Here is a 25426-nt window from a genome sequence, read left to right as displayed (position 1 = left end):
CTGGGATCACTAAGCCTGCACTGAGTTTAATTTTAACCTATTTTTATTTACATGTTCTCTATTCCTGTATACGTCCATGTCTCTGGTCTGTGGCTGTAATAAATCGATTCTGATAGGCCGGCACTGTTTTGGTTGCTTTCAATAAAGCGTTAATTCACTGACATAGCATTTTAATTTATTGCTGGCCTGCACCGGACTCCAGCTCCACACAACAGCAGGGGAGGACTGTTGCCTTCATGACTTGCTTGTGGGCTTCTCAATGTCGTGCTCTTCTTGCGAAATACAGCACACTGGACTAGACGGACCTTCGACCTTTCCCCGCAGAGTTTATCATAATGGAGCACAAATGTCTCTTGTTCTTCCAACTACTTCCAGTTCTGCAACATTCTGCTTAAGATGGAGCAACTAGAATTCTGCCCAGTATTTCAAGTGCAACTACAAAATAGGCGGCCAGTTCTGTTTTCAGTCTTGTTCCTAATGATTCCAACACTCAGTTTGCTTTTTTAAAAATTTATACTGCAGACTGAATTTATGTTTTCAGTGAGCTTGTCCCTCCTGGGCTCTTCTTTCCTGGGTCATCACAGTGATAGATTCAGCATTGGCTAAAAGTGCTCAGGAAATAAATATTGGGATCTTTTTGACGGTTCCATGGAAATGTCAGCTCAGCTAACAAGAAGAGGTTGAATGATAAAACCTGGCTATTCTACTCATATTTAAATGCTTTCCGTTACTATGACATTAATTGTATAAGTATTACTTTTTAAAAGAGTGGTGAGTTACATATTTGGAGTAATCAGTGCTTTGTTGACAGTCATATCATGTTTTTTCCCCACCCTTAGAGTCTTACATTTAAAGAGAAAATGACGAGCCTTAAGTTTAAAGAAAAGCCTACAGATGTTGAAACCAGAAGTTACAAGGTCTTGTTGTTATCTATGGTAAAGCTGATCCATGCTGATCCTAAACTTTTGCTCTGTGTAAGTAAAACTTCTTTTTTAAAAACAAAATGAAATGAAATGAAATACCAACTCTCGGGGTTTCTTTTACAGTCTTTGAACCAAAAAACAAGACATTGACTTTCCAACAATTTCCCTGTATTAAACTTCCATAGGAAAGTTTAGTATTGATAGCAGTTTCCATTCCAATGGCATAGAACACATGATTTGGAACGGAAAAAAGAATTAGTAACCCTTATTAGTAAGGTAAAGGCAAAGGGACCCCTGACCATTAGGTCTAGTAGTGGCCGACTCTGGGGTTGCAGCACTCATCTTGCTTTATTGGCAGAGGGAGCCGGTGTACAGCTTCCAGGTCATGTGGCCATCATGACTAAGCTACTTCTGGCGAACCAGAGCAGCGCACGGAAACGCCGTTTACCTTCCTGCCGGAGCGGTACCTATTCATCTACTTGCACTTTGACGTGCTTTTGAACTGCTAGGTTGGCAGGAGCAGGGACTGAGCAACGGGAGCTCACCCCGTCGCGGGGATTCAAACCGCCGACCTTCTGATCGGCAAGTCCTAGGCTCCACAGTGCCATCCACATCCCTTAACCCTTATTAGTAGGTTGGCATAATTTTGTGGATGCTATTATCTAAAATGACCACCCTCCTTCATCACCTGTCTCATGAACCTACGTTCGTACAATTTATAGCGTACAGAATATGGCATGATTAAGTGAAAGCAGAAGAAGGAGCAGATGTTTATGATTACTTTTATTATATTGTAGTGTTATATTTTTCATGTAAGCCACCATGAGCATTGTTTGAACTGTGGAAAGGCAACGTACAAATAAAATTATGTATGTATACATACATGCAACCCTATGATCAGTGTGCAGACAACCCCCTTTTTTTTAAAAGATAGTTTCATTGCTGCATGCTTTGGTTCGTTGAGCCTAGAAAAGGAAGGCGCGCAGCATTCCTGACCCTTAGGACAAACAAAATGCCCAATCCTAGTAGAATTTTTCAATCTAAAGTTATGAAGAAGCCTGGAGTCACTTAATGTGCCCAGAAGAATCAAGTTGTTGAACGTTTACAGGACGGTACTGCTATGCACTACAGGTAGAGGAATTCTCTATGTTTAAATCCTCCATCTTAAAAACAAAAAATTGTGCGTTTATTGGGTGTTGATATTGACTGGATTGTATATTTCCAAACATGCAGAATCAAGCATTGCCTGTTCCTTCTTCCTAGCAGCCCGGGGTGTAACCTGAAACCTACACAGTACCTAACAGAGCCTCAGGTTGGCTCCCTATGTTAATGAAGGGCTGTTTCCAGTGGTGGCAGGGAGTGTGAGCTCCCGCTCTAGTGAAGAAATATGCAAAAGTCTTACAGAAGACACAAACGTTTTCCCCAAGGCTGACCTGCAGGGCAAGAGCTGGCTTAGAGGATCAGGGGTCTACTCTGCAATTTTTTTTTAAAGTGTACAGGGAAATTACACCAGTGAATTTGGAATATGAATGTCAGTGAACCCGCACCTTATCGTTTTGTGCTTTCCTTTACAGAATCCAAGGAAACAAGGTCCTGAGACTCAGGGCAGCACCGCTGAACTCATAACAGGCCTTGTCCAGCTGGTGCCACAATCCAGCATGCCTGAAATAGCACAAGAAGCCATGGAGGTCAGGAGCTAAGTGGCATGCAAGCCCATTATTGTATTGTTTGCAGATCTGAATGTGTGTCCCCATGCCCTGCTTCAAAGTGAGCCAGTCTTCTTTTAAAAAACGACAGTGTGTCACAGTCTGAAGTCCTGGCTTTAAAATGGGCTCTCGCCCATTTCATAACAAGGCAGAATATTGCTTTGTTTTTCTTATTTTTATTATGCATTTTGTGTTTTTTATATTGTAATTTTATGCTGTGAAACTCCCTGAGATCTACAGATGAAGAGCAGTATAATCATAATAATAATAACAACAAAACAACAACAACAACAACACAACCACCACCACCACCACAACAACAACAACACAACCATATAATATAGTGTAATATATGTACAGCATTAAGTTAATTAAGTGGTTTCTCCATTTTTGGCCCCTTCAGGCCTTGCTTGTGCTCCATCAGTTAGACAGCATTGACTTGTGGAATCCAGACGCACCCATCGAAACATTCTGGGAGATCAGGTGAGTACATTGCCTGTTTTGGGCTTGGTAAGAATTGTCTCTCTCCTGACTCAGTTTCCTGGGCTACACACCATAACCATAAATGATCAAAAAGTATATTTAAACAATGCCGCTCTGAGGCGAGACTGAATTGCCTATTCTTTTCAATACAGTGGGGCACTCTGTATGTTTTGGGTTTCCCTTTCCAAAGATTGGTGAAACAGACACGGAAGTTGTGCTCAATCCAGTGGAGTGCTTTTAATTTAGATTTATTTGAGGAAATACCGTACAGTGAAAATATACCCACAGTTGCAAAAAATACAAGATCCATGCACAGGAGATGAAACAATATAATGTAAATTTGAAACTACATAAGCATGGTGAAAATGTCAACTTAGTGCCCCATGATGAAAGAAAGTACTAATGAAAAGATGTTGGGGAAGGACACAGGTGTAGAAAATTCAGAGCCCCCAGCTGCCCAACGTGGCTTGCCCAGGAGTAGGGAGATAAGCATCTGGTCTGCTGGCCAGAAAAAGATTCCATACCCAATCTTACATGATTTATCCGGGACCCTGTGTGATCTTCCTTGCTGAGATGTGCTAGTTGGGGGTTGGAGTTGGAAATTATGAGGTGCCCCTATTGTTTATGTTGAGGCTCACATAGACTCTCTTTGCCAATTGTAGAGGCCCTAAGATGCCCTTCAAACACTCTAGCCCTTCAGCAGATCCATTTTTAGTGCTGTGTCCGTCCATCCCCCCACACGGAGAGCACCCACAGTTGCCTATGTGGACAGCCGAGGCAGCCCTGGGTATACAATAGAGGGTTACCAGTGTAGTGCCTGCAGGCCCCCATGTGCTCGCAAAGACTTTTCTAGATGCCTGCAGGATCCCTGCCTCACCCCCCCTTCTGAAAAGAGACATTCTGTTGTAGCCAGTTATGCTGTGGTGGGTGCCTGGTTGCAGTTTGTGTGTGGTGCCCATAACAGCTGCTCCGGTTTTCCATTGTGCTCATGGGTCCAAAAAGTGAATGAATGAAATAGCTCAGTTTATTTTAGTTCCCCTCACCCAAACTGCCCCCAGCCCCTATTTATCTCTTAGGCTATGTTGTGCTCAGAATTCTTTACACAAATTCTGTAGCCCTGCAAAAGGGTTTTAGCATACTAGTTAGGAAACTGTCAAAAGGAGAGGGTGTTGGTGTGGGGAGAAGGCAGGTGTCCACTGGGATCCCCTGCAGGGGATTGAGTATGTGTACCTCTTGTCATCACAGCTGTTGTAATGTGCTGCTTATCGCAAATATTGCCACTGAAGTTACGGAAAACACTTTAATAAGTGGCTATTGATTGGCACTTTCCTAATTTTTGCAGTTCACAAATGCTGTTTTGTATATGCAAGCGGCTAACAAGCAATCAGATTCTCAGCAGCACAGAAATCCTCAAGTGGCTGCGAGAGATTTTGATCTGCAGGAACACATTTCTTCTGAAAAACAAAGTAAGTGAGCACTTTGAAACTTGAAAAACATTTCAAAAGGGGCTTGCTGCTTCTGACTTGCTCCAGCTCTTGGCTTATTGGATAGTTATTGGATGGGAAGGAAATTTGGCTAGCTTTCTCGCTCAGAAAGGGAAGTGAAATTGTGTTTTATTTTCTCCTTTCATAGACAAAGCCCCAGTAAATACATCTCTCTCTCCTGTGTATGTGTGTGCATGTCTGATTTCCTTTACCTCCTACAAAAGCAGAGTGACTTACTTATTTTTCCTCTCTTTCTCCCCATAGCAATCAGATAGGAGTTCCTGTCCCTTTCTCTTCCTTTATGGGGTAGGATGCGATGTCTCTGGGGGTGGAGCTAATCAAATTTCTCTTGACCATGAAGAGATGATGCGTTGTATCCCAGGAGCTACGCTTAGGAAAGGAAAAGGGAGCTTTTGCATGGTACGTGACCATAACGCAAGTGCTGTCATACAGAGCACTGCTGCTGCTGCTATTACTGCTACAGTAGTTAGAGGTACTATTTCAGACCTTAGTCAATTCTGATACCTCACCACGCAGAGCAGCCACACAGAACCAAGACGTTCCTAGTTCTGTATCCCATCAGCTGCTGAAAGCTAGGAAGAACATGAAAACACATCAGTGATAGAATTAGGGTCACTTAGAAATGTACTTGCTGAAGCAAGAATAGCCAATGGTGTACCCCCTAGAGATACTGAACTACAGCAATGAACACCCATCATCTCTAACCACTGGCCATGCTGGCTGAGGCTAGTGAGAGTTGCAGTCCAAAACATCTGGAAGGCATTTCCTTGGCTGCCGCGTGCTTGAAACACCCTTCGTTGAACATCAAGGCCCCCGTTCCCATCAGCTGCAACCAGCTGCAACAGTCAGGGCGGGTGAGAGTTGCAGTCACAACAATGTCTGGAGGGCTGCAGGTTCCCCCCTACTGATCTAGATCAATAGAGAGCTATATTCATTTGTGCTCTGCAGACGTCCTTTAAAACGCCATGGCTTGTCTTGACTGTGTTTGTGGAGAGCAGCAATGATTAATGTGGCCCGTTGTCCTTTCTCCCAAGGAAAGCGCTGCAGGCTGCAGCGGGACGCCGATATGCCGTCAAGCGCAGACCAAATTGGAGGTGGCCCTGTATATGTCCCTCTGGAGCCCCGACACTGAGGCAGTGCTTGTCGCGATGTCCTGTTTCCGACATCTTTGCGAGGAAGCGGATATCAGATGTGGCGTGGACGAGGTGTCGGTTCACAACTTTTTGCCCAATTACAACACCTTTATGGAGTTTGCTTCCGTGAGCAACATGATGTCAACAGGTGAGAAGGGGGAGAGAAGGTCTCTTGTCAGTTGAGCTTGGGAAAATTGAGCAAGAAAAGAGGAGGGTGGGGTGCACTTTTAGGTTGATGTTTCAAGCTGATAATTTTGCTTTAGAAATAATAAACAATTTAAAAATGATACAGTGGAACTTTGGTTTTCAAACGTAATCCTTTCTGGAAGGCTGTTGGACTCCCGAAATGTTCAAAAACCAAGGCGCGGCTTCCGATTGGCGCAGGCACCCTGGAAACAAAAGCAGACAGCAGCAACAGACGTTTGGCTTCCAAAAAACGTTTGAAAACCAGAACACTTACTTCTGGGTTTTTGGCGTTTGGGAGCCAATTTGTTTGTCAACTAAGCAGTTCAAGAGCCAAGGTTCCACTGTACATTAAATCCCATTAACCAAAAATGTCTCTGTGAAAACTAAAGGGCAATTGTTTGTTCAAAGGCAAGCATTAATGCAGATATGTCTTGTCAGTCTTTTTTGATTAAGGATGTTTATTGGTAGAGGAAACTTCCATAAAGTTTTCAACAAAGCAACCTTTTAAAAGTTGAAAATGTACTGAATTTCTGACCACATGCCTTTAGGAAGAGCAGCTCTCCAGAAAAGAGTGATGGCATTGCTAAGGCGAATCGAACATCCGACGGCAGGTAACACTGAGGTACATTATTTCAGTTTTTTGGGGCGAAAGTATTCTTCCTTGGCAGCCGGATAACACTGGATAAGCACTTCCTAACAAATGTTTCCATGGCAGCATTAAATTAAGGTATCAGAAAACAGATTAAATAATAAATATATACACAGAAATATGAAAACAAACCTTAAAAACATCAGATTACATGAATTCAGTGCACATTGTATAATGGCCGAGTCACACTTCATGGAAGGCATTCTTTAAAATTTTATTATTGTTGTTGCTTTGTTTCGTTTTATTAAATTTATATATCACCCCTTCATCCGATTACAGAGAGCTGGGACCAGAACACTTATTTATTTAATTAAGCACTTAATATCCTGCTTAATGCCATAGTCTCTAAGCTGGGTATGGTATGGTTAAAATGCTGCAATAAAGATAAAAATCAGTTTACCATAAAATCGTAAAACCTACTTACTTGAAATGCCTGCTGGGGAAAAAGGTCTTCACCAAGTGTCATCTGGTATTTTCTAGAAGGTATTTAGAATAGTTTTTTTTTCTTTTGTTGTGTTCCAGGCTTGGGAAGCCACATATTTAAAATGGGAGACGGCTACAAATTTGATCCTCAACTTTCCGAAGGCTAAAATGGAAGATGGCCAGGTAAGGCCTTTCATAAATACCTTGCAGACCTTTTTTCCTCTGCTTCTCTTTAGCATCTAATGCACAGGAGTGGGGATCCTTTGGCCACCTGGTTTTTGCTGAACTACTACTCCTATCAGCCCTAGCAGGCACGGCTACTGTCAGGGATGATGGGAGTTGTAGTTTAGCAGCATCTGGAGGGCCAGAGGTTCCCCATCCCTGGTCTAATGTGCTACCCTTCAGAGAATCTAGCTATATGGATGTTCTCATCTTGCTGGCCCATACAGCCAAGATCTATTGTCGTCTTCTTAATGCTCTTTCCTGGTTTTCTGACTTATAATGCTCAGGGAAAGCCAAGTAGTTGATTTTTTCCCTGCAAACCCGTCCCTGGTTGCCACTTCCTCAGCCATAGCACATCTTGTGCTATCCACCAAGCCATCTTTTGAGAAAGAGGTGGCAGTTTGCTTTGGGAAACGACAGTTTGCTTTGGGAAACTGCTTTTCAATAAAATGCTTAGATCAGTTTACAGGGAAAAACAGGAAACCAGAGAAGCTAATGTTACAGTAGCACAGCAGAAGCATCTAGAAGCAAATCCCATTTCTGATGGTGCCATTGTGGCTTGGATATTATCAGAAGTCTGGTTTCAAATTTCTGCTTGGGGATGAGCTGCTTTTGAAAGCGCGAGCAAGTCTGTTTGAGCCTCGGTTCCTTTCTGTAAATGGGGACTTACGATGTCCTGGGGTCGTTTTGGTGCAATTCCCAGAAAGCACCCTGCTCCGAAAGGAATATCCAAATAACAGGTGTGCATTCTGAATTTGCATCACTGCATTTCTCTCTCTCCAACTCCCGCCATGATGTGCAACTCTTTCCAGGTCGCGGAAAGCCTCCACAAGACCATCGTCAAGAGGCGAATGTCCCATGTCAGCGGGGGAGGCTCTATAGACCTTTCGGACACAGATTCTCTGCAGGAGTGGATCAACATGACCGGCTTCCTGTGCGCGTTGGGCGGGGTGTGCCTGCAGCAGCGCAGCAGCGCTGGGTTTGCGACCTACAGTCCCCCCATGGCCCCCGTGAACGAGCGCAAAGGCTCCATGATATCCATGCTGTCGACCGAGGGCAACACGGAGACCCCCGTGAGCAAGTTCATGGACCGTTTGCTGTCGCTCATGGTCTGCACCCACGAGAAAGTGGGCCTGCAGATACGGACCAACATTAAAGATCTCATGGGCCTGGAACTGAGCCCGGCGCTTTATCCCATGCTTTTCAACAAACTGAAGAACAACATCAGCAAGTTCTTTGACTCTCAAGGGCAGGTAAAGGGGTTTCCTTTAATGCAGAGATGGGTAGTATTTTGGGGGCTGCATTCCCCGGGGAAAGTGGTCAGGGGCTCTCTACCTACATACAGTGGAGGCTGCCTAGCCTACCCATTTCCTTCCTAACAGCCAGTCCAGAGGGTGGCCTTGGCTGTCCAGTTCCTCCTCCTCCATCCCAGTTTTGCCCTTATAGAACTCAGGAGGCTGGGGGCAAAACCAGAATTAGTTGGCTCTGCCTGCCATTGGCTCTGGCTCCACTCATTGGTTGGGCTTCCCGCCTTCTGCTCTGCCAATCCCAATGGGCACCAGCCAACACTGCCTACTTTGTGATGATCTGGAGCCAAATACAAAAGTGGGCAGTCAGATGAGGGCCACGTGTTGGTTTGTTTTTTACATTTCTGCCCTGCCCCTTTCTTCTGGGAAGTCTTGTTTAAATTAGCCAAAGTGGGAGGCCTCAAAGGTAGAGTGTAGAAGGGAAGTGATAGTTAGAAATGAGATTGGTGGAGAGGGACATCCCAGAGATGGCTGAAAGCGTCATCCGTGAGGAGCAGACACAGCTTCACACTTCTCTTTGCAGTCCAAGGCCCTGTCCCCAAATATCTTTCTGACATGCTGGAGTTGTACTGCCTGGCAGTACAAGGAAATGTTCGACTGATGCTCCCCTCTCCCCCTCTTGATATATATTCTATTCCATCCCTTGGGCTCCTAGCATTCCCCTCCTTCCATCCAATGTTAATAATCCTGCCCTAAGAAGTTTATATTAAATGGAAGTCATTTGATTTGTGAGGCGAAAGAGACCACATGGGAAAAAATGACAATGGCAACATAAAATCCATTATAAAAATCTAAAAATGTCCACCGCACCAAAACCAGCTGTTCCAAGAAGCTGTCCAAAGGGGGCAGCTTTTGGGGATAGTTTCATTTTTCAGTGCCTGCTTTTTATGGAGGTGTTAGGGTGCAGAGTTCAGTTCAAGGTGTGATGGTTGCCTCTGCAACTCTGCCTAGGAGGCCAGTGGCATAGGATACTTTGGTTCTTTAAGGAATTTAACGTGTGATGAGTGAGCGGTATATTGGCTACATACTTGCTTGACACTGGATGCAGTCTCACCTGTTTTATTTGGCTAATCATCCAGGTTTCCCTGTGAGTATTTCAAGGGTTTTTGAACAAAGGGGGGGGGAATGTGTAAACAACTATTTATTTTTATCCTGCTTTTCAGACAACTATTGTCTCCAAAAAAATGACTCCAGGCAACAAAAACTAGAGACAGGCCCTGCAAACTTTAAAAGAGCAGACACAATAAAGGAAAGGGTGAGTGGAGGGAAAAGGTAGAGGAAAGGGGTAGCTCAGTCCTTCCAAGGCCAAAACAAAATGGTGAGCTCTAATTGGTTGTTCTGATCCAGTTTGAGCCAGTCTAATATCCCTTTGCTTGATGTGCTTGCTTGAATAGCAGTTGGTGACTCTTGGTCCTTTGTCCAGTGGATGGAGGTTCAGTGTCTTTTCCCCGTCCTTTTGCAGTCCCAAGGCAACAGGTAGCTGTTGGAGGAGAGCATTTTTTTTCTGGCTGAGAGCTGGCAAGCGAGCTCCCCACAGCTCCTCCTCCTTTGGGCAATGGGTGAGGCCAGGTGGGTCTCCCTTTCAACACAATCTTCTTTCTACCTGGAAGGCCCAAGCAGCCTCCCTGTTGATCCTGCCCTCTGACCTTGGGCGGAAGCCAGAATGTGTGTTCCTTCCCAATAGCCCAGTGGCTATTGTCAGTCGATTCTGGGGTGTTGGCTGAAGCAGGGAATTCCATAACCCAAATGAATACATTGGTGTGCAGCTAAAAGCAATTGGATATCTTGGTCTACTGGTTACTAGTTTCAATTGAACCCATTTATTAGAATTTAAAAAGTGTTAAATTCACCTAGCTTTTAAAAAAGTGAATACAGTATGTAAGAGATAAGTGAAGCCCCTAAAACACTTTTAGACTGGGAGTTTATGCCCAGCTCACCCCTAAATTTCAGCCCAAACACTAGTTTGCATTTTTGCACCAACATAGCTGACGGGGGGGGGGGGGGGGCGTTACTTGAGGGGGTTTCCATCCAGGCTGTGAGCTGACCCAGACCTGATTAGTTTCAGCACCCAATTTCCTATATTGGGTGGCTCCCAAATTTTGCAGCATTTTAGTGAGACTAGCCAAATGTCAGTAGCTCTGGGGTATTCACAGATGTTCACAGTGCCTATTATTAGCCCCTCCCAGCAATAGGTTTGATTGCATTTCTGTACCACCATTCTGCCAATGCGCTCAAGGCCATGTTTTTATTTAGTACTTTTGTAGCGTGAAAAAATAAAAGAATACAACAGAATTTCCTTAGGCTGTTGGTAGTCCCAGAACCTTCTCCTTGCCTCCTGCCTTCCCCTTCAGGGCTTTTTAGCAGCCACTGGGAAGCTATAGGAGGGATTTCCCCAATTCAGTGCGGAATATGTCTTCTTTCAGAGGCAGCCAGAGGTAGCAAATTTGCGTGCCTGTTTCTCATCACAGATATAGAGGTCATTAAGCGAATAATTATACTTGTGTCCCTTTCAGTCTATGAACTCAGCTTGGTTTAGCACCACTGGGTATTACAATTTTAATCTAGGCTTATGAGTTTCGTTGGCACGCCGGCCAGAAAACTCAAACTACAGCACAGTTTGCTTCTGTTACAGGTCTTGTTGAATGACAGCAACACCCAGTTTGTGGAGCAGACCATTGCAATTATGAAGAACCTGCTTGATAATCATACAGAAGGGAGTTCAGAACACCTGGGACAAGCCAGCATTGAGACCATGATGCTGAACCTTGTCAGGCAAGTTGTTGTTACTGTTAATACCACTGCAGTTACTGCTACATTATGTTACCAGCCCTTTACCCTAAGGTCCCAGAATGGCTTCCAACAATTGAAACACGGCATAACTATTAAAATACAGTATTACACAATATTTAAAGCAGTTTAAAACCACTTTAAAAAGTTAGCCTATTCTTACTAGTTGCCTACAGGAGATTGAAATGGTGAGGGGCAGGACTGGGACTCCTGTGAACCCCTCCCTCCCTCACTATTGGACTCCCACTTCCATCAGCTGCCTGTCTGCCACCCAGCATGGCCAATGGATCAGGGATGATGGGAATTGTAGTCTAAAAACCTTTGGAGGACTACAGGTGGCCCACCCTGATGCACTGGTTCTTTGGACTCCTTTGGGAGGTGGTGGACTCTCCTTCCTTGGAGGTTTCTAAGCAGAGGTTGGATGGCCCTCTGTCATGGATGCTGCAGTTGAGATTCCTCCCCCAGGCTGAATTCCTCACCTGACACCACCTAGTTCAGGTACCATTTTAAGTAAGTCTTGACTCTCTTTTTCTTTTTTGTCATCGTGCTCTGTGGCCTATATTTTTACAATCATAGTAAGATGGCTCACTCCCAGCATTTAATAGAGGCCTGTGTGTTTATCAGAAAAATACCTCTCAGTTGTTGTTTTGACATGTATTTGCTTTGAAGGTGTCCACCAGATGCTCGAGTCCTTAGAAGGAGGATTAACCTAAACTCAGGCTTGGGCCTGTTTTTCCACAGATATGTGCGCGTCCTGGGGAATCTGGTCCACGCTATTCAGATAAAAACTAAACTCTGTCAGCTCGTGAAGGTAATGATGGAGAGGCGTGATGATCTTTCCTTCTGTCAAGAGATGAAATTCAGGTGAGTGTTGGTGTTGCCTAAGTGAAGAATACTGTGCTAATCTTCCTGTTTTTCTTGGAAATAGTTGATTGAGGTGGACTGTTTCTTGCCACAGTTATTATCCCTATACCTAGTTATGTCTGTGTCTGTCTGTCTGTCTGATGGCTATATATTGGGGTCAGCAAACTTTTTCAGCTGTGGGCCGTTCCACTGTCCCTCAGACCTTGTGGGGGGCCGGACTATATGGGGGGGGGGGAATGAACGAATTCCTATGCCCCACAAATAACCCAGAGATGCATTTTAAATAAAAGCACACATTCCACTCATGTAAAAACACCAGGCAGGCCCCACAAATAACCCAGAAGTGCATTTTAAATAAAAAGACGCATTCTACTCATGTAAAAACACCAGGCAGGCCCCACAAATAACCCAGAAGTGCATTTTAAATAAAAAGACGCATTCTACTCATGTAAAAACACCAGGCAGGCCCTACAAATAACCCAGAAGTGCATTTTAAATAAAAAGACACATTCTACTCATGTAAAAACACACTGATTCCTGGACCGTCCAGAGGCCAGATTTAGAAGGCGATTGAGCTGGATCTGGCCTCTGGGTCTTAGTTTGCCTACTCATGCTATATATATTTAAAGCCGAAATCAATGTGAGGTTGGCTCCAGGTTTGAGTGGGTCCTGGGCAAAGTATCCTCTGATGGTTGGGCTTTCCTCTCCGTCAGCGGGCTTTGGCAGGATTACTTGGCTTTGGTAACGGAGATCCAGGTAGTGATGGTGATAGATATGCTTTGTAGGCTCCAGAGTAACACTAGGTCAGAGGCATTGTGGGAAATTGAAAGGATGACTAGATCCAGCTGCCTGCGTAGCTCAAGAATGCCAGGTCAGGGGGGGAAATTAAGGCAGGGGTCAACAACCCGGTAACAGTGCTGACACTGATCCTGAAAAAATCGCCATAGAATTACATTTTTCATCTGAACACAAGACCATTCTCATCTATCATTTTTTGGATGGCTCTTTAGTAGCCACAATACAAGAATACCTTTGCTATTAGTGCCTGCAGCCGTTCTAGTTTCTGCCACTTGGACCAGTTTGCACAATCGCTCAAAACGATATGAAGAATGCTTGAGCCTAAATCCTCCTGTGGTAAGAGTTAGCCTCTACACCTGTTTGTTACCTGGGTGAAGAACAACCACCTTTTGAATAAACCACAGAACCAAGGACACTATTTTCAAGTCCAGCATCCAGATTTAGAGAGCCAGCGTTTATTATAGCTATTGCAATAGAACAGCTCACTCAACTCTGTGCCAGTTGAGAAGGTCTACTCAGAGGAACTTCAAAACAAAAGCTTATATAGTAGCTCAAACACAGCAAACAAAGAGTCATAAGGTGGGAACTGAGAGGTGTTCAGCTAGTGATGAAATGACAGATCTAGAGGTGGCCTTGGGTTGAGCTCTGTGTGTGTAGATGTTTGGTGGAAGGTATCTTTTTTTAGCATTTTAAAAATACACTGCTATGTTTTTGCTTTAATTTAGTATAAATTTGTTTTTTTAATCTTCTGTAATATGCAATTTTAGGAACAAGATGGTGGAATATCTGACAGATTGGGTTATGGGAACATCCAACCAGGCAACAGATGAGGATGTGAAGTGTCTGACAAGGTGAGAGAGGCTTAAGATGCCACTTCAGAATCTCACAATGCTTATCTTTTGCAGAAACAGGACAACAGAGATTTCTTTTTGACGGGTGCTTTGTTAATAGCAAGTGGGAACTAGCTGCTGTATAGGAGTCCGTTTTCCACTCACTATAGGGGGGCGGGGAGAAAGAAAGAAAGAAAGAAAGAAAGAAAGAAAGAAAGAAAGAAGGAGCTGATCCAAGATCATAACACCTGCATATTGAATTACATGAGTGTTTGCATCACTTGGCCTAGGCTGTGGGTCCAGCCTTCCCATTTCTAGTGGCCTGTGTAAATAAGCAGAGGAGACAACAAACAAACACATGAGCAAGTATGCACTTGGGAGTCCCAGGTTCTTCCATACTGACCTCCTGGTGGTCCTGCCTCATTATGAGATAGTTGTGTGAGAAAATGGTCTTTTCGGGTGATGGCTTCTCATAGACACAACTCCCTGCCTGGCTGTGTCTCTGTAGTTTTAGGCCGTTGGTTAAGAAGCATCTTTTTCAGCGAGTGTTCAGAGGAGAGGTCTGATTGCTACCGCTTCTGCTATTAGTAATTGTTACTCGGTGATTTATTGTGTGTTTTCAAAGGATTGTGGTGTTTTTGCATGTTCTCATCTATTTGCCTTGTAAACTGTCCTGTGGCTTGTGTCAAGGGCAGATTATGAAACATTTAAATAAAAAAAAAACACCCACAGGCACAATGGGGAAGATGTGACCAGTTGTTTCTGTATAGCACGGCAAAGGGCAGGAGCAAAGCTCTGGCCCATTTTCAGAATATGTGAAGGGGGTTGCACATTCCCCATTCTAACGATGGTCTATTTCCTGCTTTGTTCAGAGATTTGGACCAAGCAAGCATGGAAGCTGTGGTGTCTCTTCTTGCTGGACTTCCGTTACAGCCTGAAGAAGGAGATGGAGTTGAATTGATGGAAGCTAAATCCCAGTTGTTCCTTAAGTAAAGGCCCTTTACCTTATTTTATTTAGTACCCGGTTGACTAAAACAGCTAGAATTTTATTACCACTTGGGCATTGCTGACACACCAGCCTTGTGGAAGGGCAGCAGGTTTTAGTCTGTAGGACATACAAGCATAACTGAATCCTGAAAGGACAGAGCTGTTATGTCCAACTTCTCAAATCCAGGAAGTAGGACATTGGCCTGTTCTGGATGGTGTTGCACTCCAGTGGGAGCACGTTCGTAGCTTGGGGGTTAATCCTAGATCCAACATTGTTGTAGATGGCCCAAGTGGCCTTGCTGGGTAGAAGTTCCTGTTTCCAGCTTTGGCTGGTTCACTGGCTACTCTTCAGTGATAACTATTTTCAGAGTGGCTTCCCAGTAAAACAATAAAATACATAGGAGGGAGAGCAATTAAAATGACAACAGAAGGGCCAAATATAAGATTAAAAGACTTGGGGAAACTACAATGGGCTTTTCCTTGTTCCAGAAAGTGATGAGATTGAAGCCAGGTGAATTCCTTGGGGTCAGAGTTCTGTAAATGGGGCATAGTGCCTAGACATGTACCCTTTTGGGAAATGTTGGTTTTCTGTAGGAGAGATGGAGTCCTCATATTAGGGCAGGGGGACTGTTTCTCCAGAGAGATGCAAGCCACTGTGTCTCGCTTTTAGGTACTTTACCCTGTTTATGAACCTCCTCAATGACTGCAGCGAAGTCGAAGACGAAAGCGCGCAAACAGGCGGCAGAAAACGAGGGATGTCCCGAAGGCTGGCTTCGTTACGACACTGCACAGTCCTGGCCATGTCAAACTTGCTCAACGCAAACGTGGATAGTGGCCTTATGCACTCAATAGGTAAAACAGGGGAACTTCATTGTAGCTGTGTGAAGCGCAGCAAAGTGCAGGGCTTCATCGTCTAAACATTTCTGTTGTCTGCTGGCAGGGTTGGGCTATCACAAAGATCTTCAGACAAGAGCAACGTTCATGGAGGTCCTCACCAAAATTCTGCAGCAGGGCACGGAGTTTGATACCCTGGCAGAAACTGTCTTGGCAGACCGGTTCGAGAGATTGGTGGAGTTGGTCACCATGATGGGTGACCAAGGAGAGCTGCCCATTGCTATGGCTTTGGCGAACGTAGTGCCTTGCTCACAGTGGGTAAGATGCTTTTGGTTATTCGTGAATGTTCTTTAGCATTGGTGAGTGCTGGGTGCGAGCAACTCAGCAGGTCGTGTGCAACCCTCAAGGCTTGTTTGTGGCCACTGATATGAAATGTATTGTTGCTGATTAAAATTACTTGCTTCTTTTCAGGCTGCACTGGAGATGCAAAATAATAGAATGAGATGCACACAGGGAATATTGTACAGTTTAAACTGGAGTTTATTGCCATCAGAGCTTCACAAGATGATTTACTGATAGAATATATTTCTATTTCTGAATGTAGGAAGCTGCCTTTCCCGAGTCAGACTGTTAGTCCTTCTAGCCTGGTAGCACCCACTCGGACTGGCAGCAGCTTTCCAGTGAGAGCTCTTTCCAAGCACTGTTTCCTTATATCCTTTTTAATTGGAGATGGGAACCCACCATCCTGACCTGGCATTGTTCTTGTTTGCCACATAGAGAATAATACTTAGGACTGGGTTTTATGTGTTTTGTTTTTGAAAGGATGAACTGGCTCGTGTCCTGGTCACCCTCTTTGACTCCAGACACTTGCTCTACCAGCTGCTTTGGAACATGTTTTCTAAAGAGGTTGAGCTGGCAGACTCGATGCAGACGCTCTTCAGGGGAAACAGTCTGGCTAGCAAAATAATGACGTTCTGTTTTAAGGTACGTTTGATCTTAATAAATTCGAAAAAGGCACAGAGAAAGAGAGATGGGGCGGAAGGCTCACCCAGAACACGAAATCAGATGGATTCAAAAGATTTTTGGCGTCTAGGTGCACCATTGCAGTTGTGCTGTTTTGTCAGATTAAAATCACTTCAGTGCAGACTGTGTCTTAAATTCCATAGCTGTAATCCAGCAAAGTGGTTACTTGGTTAATTCATTTTTAAAGCCATCAACTCTAAAACGTGGGATCAGTTTAAACCGTGTCCTGATTTTACTAGGGCAGCACATTTAACTTTTTTAAAAAAACAAATAAGTGCATATTCCAAGCAGGCTACAGCATTGTGGCATAAACCTTTATGAGCTAGAGTCCGCTTCATTAGATGCATGAAGTGTGATCCTTAGTTGGCAGAGAGCTGTCAGTGGTGTGGAGCTAGGCAAAATACAAAGCAAAATATTGCAATGCATGAACATGATAGAGATGCCATTTTCATTGACTCTCTGAAGTCTTACTGACTTCTTAAAGCAGCGCAGCACAAAAAGGCACAGCACTGCTCTTTTTTTTTTTTTAACTTCCACAAATTTGAAATCGCCAACCGGATTATTCTCTCTCTTGCAGGTTTATGGGGCAACCTACCTCCAGAAGCTTTTGGAGCCTTTATTAAGGGCAGTAATTACATCAAATGAATGGCAGCACGTCAGCTTTGAGGTGGACCCTACAAGGTTTGAATCCGGGTGGGTGGGAAGGAAGCAGAGGGAGGAGGAGGAGGAAGTCTGCAATATTGTGCCTGCTTTCCCCCTAACACACTGCAGCCCAGCCACCCTCCACCGGCAAGCCCCGTTGCTTGAGGCCCTGATCCCAACTCTAAGCAGGGAATGCAGGGTGCAGCAGAGTGGCCCTGAGCGATGCTTCACATTCAGCAACACCTGGAGGGAAAAAGGTTCCCCACAGCTGCCTCGTACCAAAGGCAGACAATGTGATAGCCTCCAAGGTGTTGTTGGACTGCAACTCCCATCAGCCCCCACTAGCGTGGCCAATGGTCAGGGATAATGGGAATTGTAGCCTAGCAATAGCTGCCAGACACCATGTTGGCTGCCCCTGCCTTATAGGGAGAGGTTGAGAGTCACAGCTGGCATATTGTAGTCACAGCGCCCATTCTGGTTTCCCTTTGGGTAGATTTGGAGCTCTCTGGATGCTTTTCCCTGCTTCCGGATCAGCAGGGAACACCGCCAACTCTCTTGCTCCCATCCCTCGTCTCATTAATCTATCATAACCTGCCTTCAAGTTACAAATCTGAATCCTCAGATAATGGCCAGCTGTGCATGACTGATATGACATTACCATTGTTCAGGGCTCGTTTATTTTATTTGTGTTCTGCTTTTTAGCTTGGCTGCTGGAGTAGATTACAATTAAAATCTGGTGCAGTAGAAGTAGGGATATGTTGCTCTCTCTGTGTTATGAAGACCAAGCTCCAGGCTTCTCACTGCAGACAGGAGGGGGCAGAAATCTGCAGATGGTCTCAGACTAAAGCTGGCTGATGCTAAGGAAGCCAGCCCACAAAAGCAGCCCTTTCTGCATTTTGATGCCATCCAGATGCCAGGCTTGGGGGATAAACTTGCAGACCAGTCCCATCTGCTGCTTGGAAGCTCTCCGGCATTGTAGCTAGCGATAGGCAGAAGGAAACAAAGCCGTAGTTTGTGCTGGAGAAATCATAGAACTGCAGAGATGGAAGGCTCCCAGAGGACCATCTAGTCCAACCCGCCTGCAGTGCAGGAATATGCAACTGTCCCATACGGGGATTGAACCTGCAGCCTTGGTGTTAGCAGCACCAATAAAGTTAGGGAGCCTGGCAAAGCCTTGACAGGCCTGTCTTACAGGTTGGAATCCGCCGAAAGCCTTGATGATAACCAGCGGAGCCTTCTCCAGATGACAGAGAAATTCTTCCATGCCATTATCAACTCCTCTGCAGAGTTTCCACCTCAGCTTCGAAGCGTGTGCCATTGTCTCTATCAGGTATGCCTGAATCTGGCAACACTAGGTTGTACATTTCGTTGGACAGTGTTGGGAAAAGGGTGGAGGGGCTGTGCCCCTCCAGACATTGTTGGACTACAATTCCCATCATCACTGACTGCCATCAAGCTGGATAGGGCTGATGGGAGTTGGGAGTCCAGCCACCTCTGGAGAAGCGCTTCTTCCCCCTATCTGTGCCATGAAGGTGAGGGTCCCTTCTGTTGCAGCCTGCATTGGGCCTATTGCCTGGGGAAAAGTTAAAGAGGCATTCTCGGTGGTTGAAGGAAGCCTCCTTATAGAAGAAAATGGGCAACTGGCTCAGAGAGATGTGAGCCACTCTCTCTTCTCCTCCAATTCTTTGTCTGTCTGTCTGATCAATGCAATGAATGCTGTGTGGTCTGTGTTTCTTCCCCAGGTTATTGACTGACAGGGCTGAGGGGTGATGGGCTCCCTGGCCTTGATCCAACAAGAAAGAGCCTTTTAAACCATTTCAGATCACCCTCCAAGGGCACTGCTGCTGATTTATTTATTTTTGAAATCTTGCTTTTGTTGTGTTTGCTTCTGCGGAACTAGGGAAATTCATGCACAATAAATTACACCTTGGTTGTTACCAGGGCCAACCTTTTGCCTTTGCTGAGGTTTTGATGCATCACCTACTGTTGCAGTGATTTACAGAGTTCCACCTGTGTGCTGCTATATGCACTGTGCAGGGCACATGAGTTGTGTCCGCTGTCTGTACTTGAAAGGCTAGTTATATGCTTGAGAGATGAGCTTGCACATTCATGAGATTCTCTTTATTCTCCTGGGACTGCCCATTTGGGGATGCAGATGGCGGTGTGTGTGTCATGCTCTACATGAAAACCTTCTTGCACGACTAAAAGCAGTAGTTCAAGGAAAAAACAGGTAGACTACAATGGCCCTGGTAGACTACAATGGCCCTGGTAATAAACTCTAAACTTTTTTAGTAGCTTGCAAATATAAAAATTAAAATACTTGCCTGCTAAGATGCATCCAGTGCTAGTCCTAGATCCATTGAAATAAATGGATGCTAACTTAGGCACATTTATTTCAATCGGTCTCCTCCAAGTAGGAACTAGATGGATACAGACCTCTTTTACTATGCTGGCTGAAATGCTAGACGCTAGGCAGGGTGATTTAAAAAAATGTTCTTTTACCAAACAATGTGATAGTAGAGAGAGAGAGAGAGAGATTTCCATCTTCTATGACCAGTGTAGAAACCAAGAAAACTGGCAGAGGAGAAATGAAGGGATCCCATCTCTTCTTTGCCAGCTCATACACTCACCTGCATGGAATTCCTGGTTACCTAGAGCAAGCAGGTGAGTTGTTCAATGCAAGGAGGGTTTAGGTTTGTTCTCCCTCCCCTTGGGTGGTGAATTTAGTTGTGCATTCTAAAGCAGTCCTGTTTCTGGCACCATCACATACTATTTCTGAACTGGGTGGAGCCCTGACAAAGAGGAAGGAAGAGAAGCAGGCTTGATAAAGGAGTAAATCTGGATTTTGAACTGAGTGGGTAGGGAGCCTTTTTCTGGGGACATGTGCCAGTGGTGGGTGGGGCCAGAGGCAAAAGTGGGTGCAGCAGGAGATGGTGGCTCTTGCCTTTTGCACAGTAGCCTGCATTCCAGCTATGAGCAAGCAAGAAGCATTGTATCACAGTTCAAGGTCACACTTAAGGGCGTGGGGCAAAGCTGGCGAGGGAGGGCATGTGTGGCCTAGGGAGAGTCCCAAGCGCCTGAAGGGATGCATTCAGTCCCTGGGCCTGGTATTCCTCACTCCTGCAAGCAGCTGTTGAGTTTCTGCATAGGAGAGATGGCAGGAAGGATCATAAAAGAAGATGGAGGTCCGTTTGAAGCAACATAGTCCTTTCTGCTTTGCTGGGCAGGAATAATCGGTTTGCCTCCAAACATCTTCCTCTCTTACCATCTGTTCTCTTTCCCCAAAGCTTTGCAGTATCAGCAATATTAGTTAACTTGCTCCTCTTCCCGTCCAACTGAGAAGCCAATTCTGTAGGGACAGCAATGAAATGAGATTGATGTTTGTATCCCTGTTCTTTACATTAAAGCTGCTCAGGAGGAATGAAGCTCCTTTTAGAGAAGGATCATGGTGAAATCCTTCCCAAGAGCTTTCCCTCTGGAAATGACAACTAGCTGAGTGGGGAAATAGGTGTGACTGCTTCTCACTGTCACTCAGCATGAAATTCCCAGGGTTAGGGAAGAGCGTTCTGTGATTATGTCCACACCTCTCGTTTACTGGAGACGTGTCACATGTGGGCCTTGCAAAGTAACGGAAGGGAATTTGGACCAAATGCCCTTGCTTGCTAGTCTCGTTCTTTGGGTATAGAACGTAGGTGCTCTCCTTTGCCAAGTAAAAACCGGTTCTGTCCAGCCCCCAATAGAACAGTGTGCAGGACAATAGCTGAGTCTGCAGCTTCTGTTTCAGATGCAGACCTGCAGCCAAATCTATGAGCGTGCAATGAATTTTGTTAATGGAGTTTATGGTGTAGTGACTGTAAAGTTCGAGATGCTATGGAAAGTATTAAGCATTCAAGGTTACTTCTCCATTGGGGAGAGGCTGTTAGAGAACTGCTGTGAAGATGATTCAGTTTCTCCCTTATTTAATGGATCGATTATCTACTTACTTACATCCTCACGAGGCATAAACAATATTTTCCTTAAAGGTTGCATTGTGGGATGTGTGATACCTGGTGTTGTAAATAACTTTATCGGTAGTGACTGAGCACATTCATACTGAGGTTTGGGCCTGGCTTGTGTTAAATTTGCTGCCAGCCTTCCCCGCCAGTTGTTCTCTTCCCCTCCCCCCAGAAAACTTGCTCTTGTGTAAAGGGGGAGCTGATAATGTGGGGGGTTGACCAGAGGCCCAAAGAGGCCTCTAGGCATCGTCTTTAAAACCTAGATGCTGCTGAGCATGCACTAAAGCATCATTTTCTTCTGGGGGAAGGAGATTTGCAGTTTCCTCTGCCTAACTGATGGAATTGGAGGCATCCTAGGCAGGAAATTATGCTCCAGCTCATGATTGGGAGGATCCAAGCCATCAGGGTGAGGTCCACAGGCTTCTCTTCCCAGCCACTCATTCCCCTACGTTTATCCCAAGTGTACGCATGCATGGAAATAGGGGAGAACTGCCAAAGCGAGGGCCAGGAGCAAGCTCCTCCAATGACTCTGTTAACTGGGCTGCATTTGCTATTCCAGATGAAAAGCGGTGAAGATCTGTGTGTCGGTTTTAAGGCAAGGACGTGCATTACCCTGAGGCCGGGTTTCCTCTCCACTCCACCCCACCCCACCCTCTGCCCCAGATATGCCATCTGCTTGACCCAGTGGTGGCCAAACTTGGCCCTCCAGCTGTTTTGGGACTACAGTTCCCATCATCCCTGACTACTGGTCCTGCTAGCTAGGGATGATGGGAGTTGTAGTCCCAAAACAGCTGGAGGGCCGAGTTTGGCCACCACTGGTTAACCCTTACAAGTTGTTCCTGCCCTATTCCTCTTGGATAGGAGGAACCCCTGATGCAGCTTCCTCTGACAACTCAGTGCTGCGTGTGGATGGGGAGAGGCTAGCCTATGTGGGCCTTCCTTAATTACAGCCGATTCCTACCAGAAGCTGGTTGGGCTTCTGATCTCACTGGGTGGCTGCTAACGTGAAACATGTATGTTCCAGCCTCTGGTGGGAGAAAACAGATTGTTTCCTGTGGCTGGCTTGGCACTTTGTCTCAATAGGCTTGCCAGTCCATTGCGGGAGTCCTGGATCCCAAGCTCTGAGAGATTGTGGGAAGGGGAACACAATTGTTCCCTTATCTCTGGAGTTGGGGAGCATGTATATACACCCACACCGCTTAATATTTTAAAAAATCTCTAAATGCTATACATAAATCATTGTCAATGTATGCAAATAGAAGCATTTTTTTAAACAACAAAGGCTACCTAACTAAATTACATGCAACCTGTATTTTTATATTATATTGGAAGATGCCCAGAGTGGGTGGGGTGACCCAGTCCGATGGGCATGGTATAAGTAATATATTATTATTCTAGTAATGCGTAGGTTGGCTTATTCTCCCCCCCCCCCCCCGTGAATAAGAGACCAATTATCCCAGGGACCCAGACCTTCCAGACCAATTTTGTCATGAGGGACTAGTAAATACCTCGAGAATACTTTGCTTGGTTTCTAAAAGGGCAGAGAGTTTAATCATTAATGTTTCATTTGCTTTGCCTGCTAGGCAGCAGGCGCACCATGTCACAGAGTCATGTGTGGGGTAAGGATAGAATGAATTATACAGCTGCAGTTCTTGGGGTAACGGGTGACCTGGAATATCCTGCAAGCATTGCTGGATAAGGGTGTTTAGCCTGTGCCCAATGCATGAGTGGATTGGGAGAAGCTGACCTGCCACAGTTGCCAAATATTTACTCAGCTGAAGCAGATGCACATATTTCTTCTAAAGCCTGAACTGGTCAAATAAGGTTGCGAAGTTTCCCTCTGTGCATTGCAAAAGGTTTTGTGTGGGTAGCGGGGAGAAAAGAAGCACTACTGCAATCCTTTGCAAGAATGGGGACCTGAATATTTTTTATCTTTGGTGTCATATTCTACATGGTATACTTAAAAAAAAAAAAAAGTTCATATATCGGCTTGGTGTTGATTTTTTAAAAAAACCATTTACAAGTTCGGGTACAATACTGATTATGCATCTAACTTCGGGACTTGGAAGAATTGATTTGGACCCCCTCAAAGCATATATTCTGGACAATACATGCAATAACACACAACAGATTAGCAAATAAATACTCTTTAAAAATTCTCAACCTAGCCAGAAATAGTAGAAATGATTGGAACCCGACATTTGCTTGCTTTCGTATTTGTGGACAAATTGTGGTCACCCACATGAAACACAAACTCCATCCAACATGAGTGTGTAATTTCATTTTCTGTTCTGTTTTTGTTACATTTGATCGTGTAATTTTGTGTACCGGTGGACATTGGGGGTTTCTTTTGTTGCTGTGTATGTGGTTGGTGCTGTGACTTGTTTGTGCTCATCTCTGTTCTGTAGGCAACTTGCCACTCTCTCCTGAATAAAGCTACCGTAAAAGAAAAAAAGGAAAACAAAAAATCAGTAAGTTTTGGAGAAGTTTTATTAGCCATTTCTTTCAAAGCACACAGAACACCCCTTTTCTTGATTTCTGTTATTTTGCTCTCTCTGTTCCAAAAGCTCTCCACTTTCAAGCCTCTACTTGACTTTCATTGTAAAAATCATTCTACTAATTCTGGCACCAAAGAGCTTTCATTTCAATTAACACTGGACTTTGAAGTCACATCTGTTGTTGTTTTTTTACGAAAAAAATAAAAATAAATCTTGAATGTGCCTCTTTCAATTTCGGAAGGGAACCTCTGCAGCTCTGCACCATCATTCTGATGAACCTCTCTTTGTCGTCACTTGCAATGCTAAATAAGAAGGGGAAAGTCAGAAAATAAGGGCGAGGCATATGTGTGCACTGGTATTTGCAGGGACCTCCAGGGGAAAAAAGAAGGCATTCCTCAAGAGAAGTAGGTGGACCTTTCTGATGAGAACTGGAAACAACACCAGCTGGTAGGTAGCATTAAAAGTATGAGCAACAGCAAGCAAGGAAGTAGATGTGGATTGCACAATGCATGAGGCTCTTCGTTCAATTACTATATGCATGGTGGGCTGAGTTAAGTGTATGCCCTTGGCAACCCTCTTTTTATGAAAACAACTTCCAAAACTGTCCAGGATGGGGAAAATGCCCAATAACATACTCTAAATATTTCAGTTGTTCACCTATACCAGGTTAGGGTGGAGTAAAATACGTGTGCACAAATGGATTGGCCTTACTTTCTAACTTTCCCTCCAAAGTGTGAAAGAGAAGTGAACCCGGGAACCTTAACGAAAGGTGCTGGGTGTTCTTTGTGTCGGACTTTCCAGAAGTGTTTCCTAACCAAAATGCTACTATGGGGGGGGGGGGGGCAGACGGATAGCTGGTTCAGTATTTTATCTACTTTGCTCATGTTTTTGTTTTTAACACACGAGACTTTCCTGATGCTTAATGACATTTGGCCTTTTGCCTACCTTGCAGAGGACAAATCTCTTTGGGTGACCTTCTGTTCAGTTAGAACTTCTTCCTTTTTTAAAAAAAAAATGGGTGGTGTTGACTGGTCCACAAGATGGGAGCAGATTGTTTACTTCCACTTGCTATGAGGGTGGAAGTTGAATTTGTGTTTTCCTCCATGGATGAGCTTCTTCTCTTCTAATCTTGCCCGCTGCACAATGACAGAACTTCAGGGCTCTTACTCCAATTGGATTTCTGTGAGGGTTTTTTTCCTGGGTGCTCCTGCCCGTCTCAAAGATGAAATGGGCACTGGCCCAACTCTCTCGGCCTGTCCTGACATGTTCTGTGGCTGCAGCCATTCACACAACTTGCTCGAAGACACCAGCCATGTCTTGAGGCATTGTTCCCTCTGCAGCCACCCTTCTCATAAACAACTAATCCAAGTGCCACTCCAGGAGACTATCTATATAAAGTGCTGGATTGGCAGTCTGGTATATGTGGGATTTGGGACCCAGCAGCTACCATCTGCAAGTTGCTAATATGAACAGCTTTTGGAAAAATACCCAGTTCTTAGAAACCAGTATCCATTTTAAGGATCTCGTGCCAGTTCTTTTGTCCTTCCCTTTAAAGAACAACACAGTGTTCTGAGTTAAATTAGTCATTGAAATTCCAAGTGTCCTGCAATTGTTAATGTCTAGTGTTGTAT

The 25426-nt window shown here is 44.7% G+C and overlaps 2 protein-coding genes across 6 annotated transcripts in view; one reads left to right on the top strand and one right to left on the bottom strand.

Annotated features, from left to right (window-relative positions):
• NF1 (neurofibromin 1) overlaps nucleotides 1–25426 on the top strand; it is a 163583-nt gene that overhangs the window by 32970 nt on the left and 105187 nt on the right. For 3 of the 4 annotated variants that reach the window (XM_082201177.1, XM_082201176.1, XM_082201179.1), the window contains 19 exons: nucleotides 840–974; nucleotides 2498–2611; nucleotides 3033–3112; nucleotides 4455–4578; nucleotides 4861–5016; nucleotides 5652–5898; nucleotides 6485–6558; nucleotides 7108–7191; nucleotides 8043–8483; nucleotides 11170–11309; nucleotides 12066–12188; nucleotides 13754–13837; nucleotides 14689–14805; nucleotides 15474–15655; nucleotides 15744–15955; nucleotides 16460–16621; nucleotides 17238–17341; nucleotides 18497–18632; nucleotides 23706–23768. In XM_082201177.1, coding sequence (XP_082057303.1) covers nucleotides 840–974; nucleotides 2498–2611; nucleotides 3033–3112; nucleotides 4455–4578; nucleotides 4861–5016; nucleotides 5652–5898; nucleotides 6485–6558; nucleotides 7108–7191; nucleotides 8043–8483; nucleotides 11170–11309; nucleotides 12066–12188; nucleotides 13754–13837; nucleotides 14689–14805; nucleotides 15474–15655; nucleotides 15744–15955; nucleotides 16460–16621; nucleotides 17238–17341; nucleotides 18497–18632; nucleotides 23706–23768 — 2778 coding nt within the window. The remainder of the gene's footprint in view (nucleotides 1–839; nucleotides 975–2497; nucleotides 2612–3032; nucleotides 3113–4454; nucleotides 4579–4860; nucleotides 5017–5651; nucleotides 5899–6484; nucleotides 6559–7107; nucleotides 7192–8042; nucleotides 8484–11169; nucleotides 11310–12065; nucleotides 12189–13753; nucleotides 13838–14688; nucleotides 14806–15473; nucleotides 15656–15743; nucleotides 15956–16459; nucleotides 16622–17237; nucleotides 17342–18496; nucleotides 18633–23705; nucleotides 23769–25426) is intronic. The other variant, XM_082201178.1, reaches the window with a different exon arrangement.
• EVI2A (ecotropic viral integration site 2A) overlaps nucleotides 1–25426 on the bottom strand; it is a 243873-nt gene that overhangs the window by 162991 nt on the left and 55456 nt on the right. The window lies entirely within an intron of this gene.

The sequence above is a fragment of the Podarcis vaucheri genome (genome assembly GCF_965113315.1).
Source record: "Podarcis vaucheri genome assembly, chromosome: 15".
NCBI lineage: Eukaryota > Metazoa > Chordata > Lepidosauria > Squamata > Lacertidae > Podarcis > Podarcis vaucheri.
The sequence above is the reverse complement of the archived record's forward strand: the minus strand, read 5'-3'. Positions and strand labels throughout refer to the sequence as shown.